A 10461-nucleotide genomic window follows, 5' to 3' on the forward strand; every position below is an offset into this window, starting at 1 on the left:
ATACTACTATCACAATATGTGATCTAAACCAAATCTTTAATGATGGCTATAATGGTGAGTATCATTATAATAACCACTCTCAAGAATGAAGTATCATTTCTCCTTTTTCTGATGCTTGTTGGATCTAGCAGAAAGACCCTGTCTTTATTTGAGAGATGACTGACACCCTAATCCCAGGCTATGATTAAGTAGTACCAGGTTTTTAAAGACTTCATATTTTGTTCACTTTACCAGATGATATACAAAGCTTCCAACTTATTTCTAGAGGTTAACCACAGAAAGATACTTTCCATCTATGGGATTAACAAGAGTTAATTTTCATCAACACTAAGAAAGGAATGACTTTAAACAGTGAATTCCAGAAGTGTACTTAAAACATGACTCATGATTTAAAAAATTATACAAACATCTTGTAGGATATTTCTCAAAATGACTTTAATAACCCTGTCTTCTGTTGCTTGGTTTCAAGGCTCTTTTCAAAAAAAGAGAGACTGGAGGCTTTCCTCAAATGTCTGGAAATCTGGCTATCTGTTCATATTTAAGAGTAAATTACTGGAAGCTCTGTAAGCACTAGCAGGGTTTTTTAATTAGTGGACTTAATCAAAGGGTGATCTGGTAGTGAGATAGCTTTTTCATGGTAGACACAGAAAATCTCTATTTATAGGTCCTTTCTTTGTGGTCATTCAGCATCTACAGAGTTATGTTCTAATTCTGTATCAGAAAATATATGCTTGGTTGATGCGTATTCTGGAAACACAGTAGAAGAAAGGAGCTGCAGTAAGTAGACTTTCATTTAGTGCCTGGTTTAGGGTTCTCGGATAAACAGAACAATGAGGCTGTTAAATTTCAACAATCAGTATGTAAATTTCCACGTAATCCCTTTAACAATAGGCCAATACACCTATCCTTTACTATGTCAGGTATTCCTGAATCTAGAACCCTCCAGTTCAATTTCTACAGAAAGTAAGTTTCCCTTCAATTCTGGGGAATGTAGGCAGGGGAGCTGACCAGGACGGAAGACTGGACCTGAAAGTTTTACAATTTTTTCAATGTCCAAACAAAATCTTTTTTCTATTAAAGCAGATTATACATTGTGAAATTAAAATGTAACTTGAAAGAATCTTTCCAAAATAATCCTCTAATTTCATAAAGGCAAATCTAGATGATTCAGTAAGGTTCAATATTTTAGTTCCAAGTTGGAAGGACCAGTTTGTAGTAAGAAGCTAGTATTTTGCAAGACTGGGAGGGGGCAGGTCATAAGGAAGAAGAGAGCCATGATGAAAATAAGAAACAGGAAGAGGGAAAGAAGGATAAAATGGGGAGAAAGAAGCATCAGACTTTAGTATCAATAATGGAATATTCCACTGTGATCTCTGAAATAGAAAATTAATGCCATGAATACAACAATTTGAAAAATTATTTGAAAATAGGTATAAATTATACTTCACATTCTTTCACAACTTTAGCAAAAATAAGCACAATTAACTTATTTTTTTCACAAAGTCTTATTTTTGTAATTAAAAGAATTTTTTGCAAACCTACTCATTTTTTCTTAAGATATGTCAAAAGAAGAGTACTGACTACGAATCACAGGTTCCTGGTTTTGTTTGTTTAAGATTCCTCATGTAAGTGATACCATGCAGTATTGGTCTTTGGTTTATTTCTTTTACTACAAGGCCCTTGAGGTTCATCCATGTTGTCACAAATCACAGGTTTCTTTCTTTTTTTTTTCAAAGATCCATTTATTTGTCAGAGAGAGAGGGAGAGACAGAGAGAGCACAAGCAGGGGGAGGGGCAGGCAGAGGGAGAAGGAGGCTCCCTGCTGAGCAAGGAGCCCCTATGCAGGGACTCGCAAATCACAGGTTTCAAATGAACAATTCAGAATTCCATCTAATAAGCCGTTATAAACAGAGCAACAATAAATGAGTATATGAAATAAGCCACCTTGCTCCTGGGTCTGTAAACAACTGCACTATGAAATCAGAGCTATTTTTAATAATTTTCCTTTAATAACACTGAATATGTACTTTTCAACACCAGTTTATTGAGTGGAGACAGAAAAGAACGTTGAACAGAGAAATATACTCTAAATAAACATTCAAATTCCATTATAATGCTTCCCCCAAGAAATAAACTTTCAGTACTAGAAACTGATTTTACGAAATACTGCTGAAATAAGTGGGCCAATGTCTGGAATTCAGAATGAGTCTTGTATCTTAGATAATGAGTGGCCATTATTATTTAATGTCAGAATATATATTTTACTTACATGTCTTTTCCTAGAAGGAACTTTGATTTTCCAGTAGTTACACTGCTTTTAAAAAATTGCTCAATTAGATAATTATTCTTGTTATATACTTAGTTATTATATAACTTTAGAAAAAACACTTTATGTAGCTGAGAGGAAAAAAATGTACTACTTACACTTTTCCTTATTGCCATTAGTGTTATGCAAGAAGTCTCCATCAGAACGTGTTGTAGGAAAGTCATCTTCATCATCTTCTACAACTAAATAAAATATATTTAAGGATATTAGGGTGAAAGGAAATAGGAATTAACCAGTTTATTCTTATGTTCGAATGAGTCAATATATCCTGGATTCTGTGAGCACAAGACCTTACTTACCTTTGTATTTTCAGTGGTTGTCAAGGTATGCCTAATAAACATGCTGTGGAATGTCTTTAAATACAATACATTATTATAAAAACTGTACCCATTCTCATTTGTGTAAGGGATAGTACTGAGATATGAATTATTTTGTCCTTTAGTCTTCCTATCCCTTCCTACCTAGCTTGGGCAATTTCATAATTCTACCAGAGGCCTGCAAGGGCTGAAAAGGAATGTAAAGTAACTTGCATACAGAAGATGCCTTAACTTGCCTCTGGGAGTTCTTAAATTTACTATTTCTGGATATATAGGGAAAACAGAATGACTTACAGGTGTGATATCAGTTTTCATTCATCCTAATGTGTCTGTGCCTGGACATCCCTTTTAACTTACCCAATTCCAGAAAAAACAGAATCCCCCATGTTTTCCTTCTGCATACCTTTTTTTCTATTTACTATCCCTTTCCCTACTGCCTAACATACTTTAATCCTCTGTATTCTGTATTCCACTTTTAATGCAAATTTATAAACCTTAGCCCCCAACCTTATTCTCTGCTTTCTATCACACTTTTTAATGGCTTCTTCTTCTTCTTTTTTTTTTTTTTTATTTATTTGACAGAGAGAGACACAGCGAGAGGGAACACAAGCAGGGGGAGTGGGAGAAGGAGAAGGAGAAGGAGGCTTCCCGACGCGGGGCTCGATCCCAGGACTCTGGGATCATGACCTGAGCCGAAGGCAGACGCTTCACGACTAAGCCACCCAGGCGCCCCGGCTTCTATCTTTCTTTCTTTCTTTCTTAGGTACTCCCTTTCTACATTAAGAAGTCTTCATTCTAAATTAATGTCTTATTTCTTGTCTGTATCTCTACATCAAGAGTAATTTCGCTCTACAACAAACATTTCACCTACTTTAGCTCGTGCTCTCTCTCTCCAATAGATGCAGAGCCCACTCTTGTTCCTTAATCCTCCCCTGAATGGTAGCAATCACCACGGAAAATACTTTTGTTCTGTGCTGCCATTTTCTAGTTACTAGGCTATTTCATTTTTTCATCACTTAAAAATTTTGCTACTCATCTGCAACAACTTTTTCAAATCATAAACTATTATCTACTAACACCTACTATTCATTTCTATGGATGAATAGACAATTCATATGGTCAATTCTAAGAAATCCACAGCATACTGCTGCTTTTAAATCAGTACTTACTACCAGACAAGATCCTGACCTTGATTCAATACTACTCGGATGAACTGTTCTTAAATATTACTGAGAGGTTTGTGCCTCACTTATCTCATTAGTATCTACTTTGGGTTTCGTATCTCTAACCATCTAATAGCCTAATACCACCAAACAGGGATTTTCAACTTTCTTTTTCTAGCCCAACACTTAATATGTAAAATTGATGAAAACAAGAGCTGTGCTGGCTAACAGAGTAGACTTCCCCTTTCCTTCCCAACCAAGCACTCCTTGCCCTTCCCTGAGGCACCTTTAAGGGATATCTGACATGGTTTGAAACTACTGCCCTAATACAAATCCCCCAACCCAATCATTCCTGCTTTCCTTATCCTTGCAGTAATCTAAATAAACCACATTAAAAATAGCAGCTATTGGGCGCCTGGGTGGCTCAGTTGGTTAAGCGATGCCTTCAGCTCAGGTCATGATCCCAGGGTCCTGGGATTGAGTCCCACATCGGGCTCCCTGCTCTGCGGGGAGCCTGCTTCTCCCTTTCCCAATCCCCCTGCTTGTGTTCCCTCTCTGTCAAATAAATAAATAAAATCTTAAAAAAAAAAAAAAAAAAGAAAGACAATCCCTTAAAAAAAAAAAGCAGCTATTATTTACTGAAGTTTTGCTCTTGGGCACAGTGCTAATCTATATATTCTCACTTAATTCTCACAGTCGTATGTGAGGGATATGATATCCACTTTACACTTGAGAAAAGAGATGTGGAAAAATGTTAAGTAATCTATTTCAAGTCATCAAACTAACAATGAACAAAAGAACAAGATTAATAGAAACCTTCCTTTAATGTGATACCTGTCTTCCTTTAAAATTAAACAGTAAGTTTAGGTTAGAGATAATGTCTTCTATTTCTGTAAACCCATATATCTATGATTTTAAGGGTTAATTAAATCCTACTGAAGCATGTGTGGGAATGGTAGGGAGGAAGTTGGGTTGAAAGTGTCTTACTAACAGTTCTGATAAAACATTTTATATAAAAACACTGAACACCTAAAATAAAATGAGAATTTGCTATTATTATTTCAATGACACACTTAATAAAGAACAGCGATTCTTAAAATTCTTTAAGCCATAAAAAAAGACTTCAAACCAAAAACATTCAACCCAGGAAAGTTATCATTCAGAACTGATGGAGAGATAGAGTTTTCCACACAAGCAAAAGCTAAAGGAGTTCATCACCACTAAATTAGCCTTACAGGAAATGTTAAAGGGACTTCTGTAGGCTGAAAAGAAAGTGCTCTCATTATCAACAAAAAAAAAATATGAAAGAATAAATCTCACTGGAAAGGTAAATACAGAGTACAGGTAGTGGATTAATCACTTATCAAGTTAGCAGGAAGGCTAAACAAACAAAAGTAGATGAATTCACTACCCATAATCCACTGCTGTCATAGCCTTAGTATTGATAATTTAATGAAAGATCCTTAGACTCAGTTCATCAACTCTGATCTACAAAGTAGGAAACTATGGTACAAGTCCTTATTTCATCTTTACCCAATATGTATTCTTAAAAGCATCAGTATTTCTTAAGATAGCATTTATAGGGACATCAGTTGTTACAGGTTGAACTGTGTAGCTGCAACATTCATATGTTGAAGTCCTAACCTTCCATACCTCCGAATGTGACTCTATCTGGATACAGCATCTTTCCAGAGGTCATTAGGGTGGGTCCTAATCCAATACGACCAGTGTCCTTGTAAGAGAATGAAACTTAAACACAGGCACTTACAGGAGGAAGATGATATGAAGACAAAGGGAGAAGACAGCCGAGGAGAGAGACCTAAATGAGATCCTTCCCTCATGGCCCTCAGAAGAAACCAACCTTGGTTACAACTCATCTCAGACTTCTAGCCTCCAGAACTGTGAGAAAATAAATTTCTGTTGTTTAAGCCACCTAGTCTGTAGTACTTTGTGATATACGTTAGTCTACCACTGATGCTATTTATTCAAACATGAATAGTTTAAAATTATTTTTCAAAACTTCTATACAACCTGGTTATCACTGCATCCCAACTTCTACTCCTTCCACTATCACTTTTGCCCTTGACACGTTATATACTATTGATATGATCACTTAAAAAGAAATCAATTCCGTATATATCCTGTTTTTATTTAAAAGGCCATCTACAAGCAAATGAAAGATGATGTGTAGTGTTTAATTTGATTAAAAAGGAATACACACATTTTTCTTAATGAAGGAGAAAGAGAAGTTCAACTGCCTTTATTTTTAGAGAAATAAATATCAAATGTTAAAGAGCCTAAAACTTAGTGTATCAAATATAAAGAACTTCAAGGTTACTTAATTTAGACAAAATTAAGTACTTTAAGAGGAATATGGGCTTCTGCTTCTGACCAAGGTAGAATAAATAGGCTTACCCTCTAGCATGAAACTAAAAAACTGGAAAAACTACACAAAACAATGGTTTTCAAGACATTGGATATTGGGCAATAAAGGAGAGTCAGAAAACAAATAACATGAGCCCTATGATTGCTCTAGGTTAGTGTCTCAGGAGAATTTCCAAGTGGTAGAATAAGGAGGAAAGCAGAAGGAGTCTGGCAGACTCTCTAAGGTGAGGAGTAGATGACAGTACAGAAAGCAAACGCAACTGGAGGTCAAGACAGAGGACTACAGACGAGAGACCTGTACAGAGAAAGAATTCCAGAGATCAGCAGAAGGTCCCCTTGAGAATTCAGTAGAGTACTGTTAGCACCTACAAGTGAAGAAACTATAGAGGTCAGGGAAAGAACCATATGAAAAAATTCCAGGGACAGTATCCAAAACCTACATGGTACATGGAAAAGTTCCTGTTTCCACAACACAGACTGGAAAACTTATAATTCATAGGCTACTGGTTAGAGAACACTGAAGACTCTTGCCTCAGTAGTGGGGAAAAATTAAAAGACATAATTGTAAGGTTCTTATACTATGTTAGAAGTGGTATGTTACCTGAAGGCAGACTATGATAAGTTAAATGTACATACTAGAACCCTAAAGTAGCCACTAAAATAACAGAGAGTTATAACTAAAAAGCCAACAAAGGACTTAACAAATAAAATTATTTTAAAAATACTCAATCCAAATGAAGGCAAAAGGAGGAAAAAGAAGACAGAAGACAAAAAGAATCTGAGCTCAGATCAAACATATTTAATAAAACCAAGAAATGAAACCATGTCAAGTAACCTAGTTATACGGGGAATGAACTTCGTGCTATTTAGTAATACTGCTATGAGTAATTCATTTCTGCCTTCATGGCAAATAAAAGGAAAAATGAAGAAGAGATGTTAACAGTAATATCTTTAGCAGTAACAACAAAAAAATAAAAACTCACATTATGAGTAAGTTAAAAGAAGATCATCTTGCTTAAATAAAAAAATTCACTAAATATTATTTTTAAATCTCTATGTAGCTCCATTATTAGTTTCTTCTTCTATGAGAAAAAGGCCAGAGGAAGGGATGGGGAGAGAGAAAAGTGAAGAGAAAAAGAAAGGGAGAAGAAGAGAAGGAAGAGAGGGGAATAAAGAGATGGAATGATTTCAGATTTGGAGGATTTAACATAAACATGCTTCTAAGACTCATGATGGGGTACAATCTTTTTTTTTTTTTTTTTTAATAAGCTCTAGGCCCAATGCGGGGCTTGAATTCATGACCCTGAGATCAGGAGTCATATGCTCTACTGAATGAGCCAGCCAGGTGCCCCATGGGGTAAATTTATTAGACATACTCCTGTGAAATGCCCCATGTTACCAAGATGATAGATATATTTTTCAATGGAATAAAGAGCTTAAAAATCACCTAAAAAAATTTCAGTCGTATCTGGTATGGGGGGGATCAGATTACTTAGGATGCATTATTAAAGTATTTAAGTTATATGGACACCAAAATCTGTTACATTGGGAGTTTTCAGCGAAAGTGACTATAATTACCTTTATCACTTAAAGACATTACCCTTTAAGATCAAGAGGCTTTAAATCCATTCATTCTCCAAGTAAAAATAGTGGTAATAGCCTAATTAACCTTTATCCCTTTGAAGTTCATCCTTGGAGACAGCATCAGCACAGGCATCAAAGTACTTCTGTAAAGTATCAACTTGTCTACATAGGATATCTCTAAAGGTTTCCATTTCAGCCAATTTTTCACGTAAACTGTGGCCTTTCTGAAAAACACATAAAAGGGGGCATGTAATCCAAGTTAACAAAACTGGAAATGATTTACTCCTATGATATTTCATCACCTTTTAAGGTGTACATCTTATTATTGAGGGAATGGGGTAAGGAGAGCTGTCAGGTTCAACATAATACTCCCAGGAATAGACTTGAACATGACTAATTAGTGGCTTGACAGTGATAAGCTTGAAGGAAATAAGAGAGCAGTAAGTCTGGCAATTTGCTAATATAACATTTAATATTTTCAAATTAAACACTGTGAGGAAAAATTGTGAAAGACTTTGATTGGGCAAATATGTTACTGGGTGACCTTCCAAAGGAATGGTGAGTGTCATCTACACAACTCTTAAGAGGGTGTTTGGTCATAGAGAATCTTTGATTTTGTTGCACTGGAGCTACTTTACAACTTTTTTTTTTTTTTTAAGATTTTATTTATTTGAGAGAGAAAGAATGAGACAGAGAGAGCATGAGAGGGGGGAGGGTCAGAGGGAGAAGCAGACTCCCGGCCAAGCAGGGAGTCCGATGCGGGACTCAATCCTAGGACTCTAGGATCATGACCTGAGCCGAAGGCAGTTGCTTAACCAACTGAGCCACCCAGGCGCCCCTACAACTCCTTAAGTAGCAGAAAACTGAGAGTAATGTAAATGATTCGATTCCATATAGGTACAAATGAACTTTGTCCAGTGGATATACTTAGTTACTAATCTCTGAATACTGACCAGCTTTGTATATTAGCAAAATCATTTCAATATTCCTTATATTCTCCCTTGAACCAATTTTTTCTTTATATCTTAACTCATTAATGAATGAAATAAAATCTGATATGTTCATTTTATATTTCTAAGAATCATGATTTTGCCCCTTAAAAACTATTCTATAACAACATCAAATAAATTACATTGTAGAAAATGTATTTCAAAAAACTATCACATAAGTTCTTTTCACAACATTCAGTATTAAACTCAATTTATGCTGCCTTAAAGCATACATAACCACAAACCTTGAATGAAGAGGTGGATGTTGCAGAATAACCACTTGCTCCAGACACCAGTGACACCATAGAGCCATGTCGACGTAAGCTGGATTCAGACCCATACCCAGATTCAGTCTAAAAATGAAAGTAAACTAGGTGAAAAAAAATTAAGCAAAAAGTACTTAATCATCACAAGAAGAAAAGTTGTAACTATGTGAGGTGTTGGATGTTAACTAAAATTACCATGGTAATCATTTCACAATATATACATATATCAAATCATTATGTTGTATACTTTAATACAATGTTATATGTCAATTATATATCAATAAAACTGGAAAAAAACCAGGAGAAAACAAAAGTTTTCCTACAAATCAGTAGGGCTATTAATAACAATAATTAGCAGTTTGAGTCCATTCAAGAAATATTACCAAGCCACTGGCATAAGTAATGCCTTTCCATTCCTAATTGCCATTTAATTTAGAGATTTACTGAATAACAACTACATTGGGCTAGTGGGCTGAGAGTGTCTGATAACAGGAAAACTACCTAGAGTAGGCAAATTCATAAGGATGAAGCAGGACGGTAGTTACTAGGGACTAGAGGGAGGGGGAAATGAGATGGAATTACCAGGCACAGGGTTTTTGTTGGAGAAGATGAAAAAGTTCTGGAGATGGATGGTGATGTTCAACATGAGTGGATTTCATGTCACAGAACTGTACACTTAAACATGGCTAAAATGACAAATTGTTATGTATATTTTACCACAATAAAAAAAATGGGACAGAATAAGGCTAAAAAGATAATAAAAAAACTTTCAGTACTATTTCTTTATTGATTAATCACTTATCCTGACACAGCTCAAATACACTGTCTCAGTGAAGCCTTTTTTTTTTAATTAATAGCATTTAAAAAAATTTTTTTTAAACTTTATTTATTTATATGACAGAGAGAGACCGGGAGAGAGGGAACACAAGCAGGGGGAATGGGGGAGGGAGAAGCAGGCTTCCCACTGAGCAGGGAGCCCGATGTGAGGACCCTGGGATCATGACCGAAGGCAGATGCTTTACGAGTGAGCCACCCAGGCACCCTGAAGCCTTTCTTTTTATACCAGGCAGTTTGTCTCCATATTCTCAACCATTCTATATATTGATATGGCATTTACCACTCGACTATTATAGCTTACATTTTGTAATTACAACCAGAGTTGGATCTTCTAGAAGACTGCATCTTTTTAAAATTTTTGTAGTCACTTCAACAGTTCATGGCAGAAAGAAAGTTTCCAATTTCGGGGTGCCTGGGTGGCTCAGTTAAGTGTCTGATTTCGGCTCCAGGCATGATCTCAGGGTCCTGGAATTGATCCCCATGTCCCTGTGTCGATCTCTGCATGGGGCTACTTATCCCTCTCCCTCTGCCCCTCCCCCCTGACCTTGTGCACCTGCTCTCTCTCTCAAATAAATAAAATCTTTTTTTTTTTTT

General features: G+C 35.9%; 1 protein-coding gene across 2 annotated transcripts in view; it reads right to left on the minus strand.

The window, feature by feature from the left end:
- The window catches only part of CERT1 (ceramide transporter 1), a 112757-nt gene that overhangs the window by 50039 nt on the left and 52257 nt on the right, over positions 1-10461 (minus strand). For both annotated transcript variants that reach the window (XM_035014663.1, XM_035014662.1), the window contains exons 4-6: positions 9010-9117; positions 7861-7999; positions 2425-2508 (exon numbers count right to left, since the gene is read on the minus strand). In XM_035014663.1, the coding sequence (XP_034870554.1) occupies positions 2425-2508; positions 7861-7999; positions 9010-9117 (331 nt within the window). The remainder of the gene's footprint in view (positions 1-2424; positions 2509-7860; positions 8000-9009; positions 9118-10461) is intronic.

The sequence above is a fragment of the Mirounga leonina genome, unplaced genomic scaffold (genome assembly GCF_011800145.1).
Source record: "Mirounga leonina isolate KUSES-001 unplaced genomic scaffold, KU_Mleo_1.0 Mir_168, whole genome shotgun sequence".
Lineage (NCBI taxonomy): Eukaryota > Metazoa > Chordata > Mammalia > Carnivora > Phocidae > Mirounga > Mirounga leonina.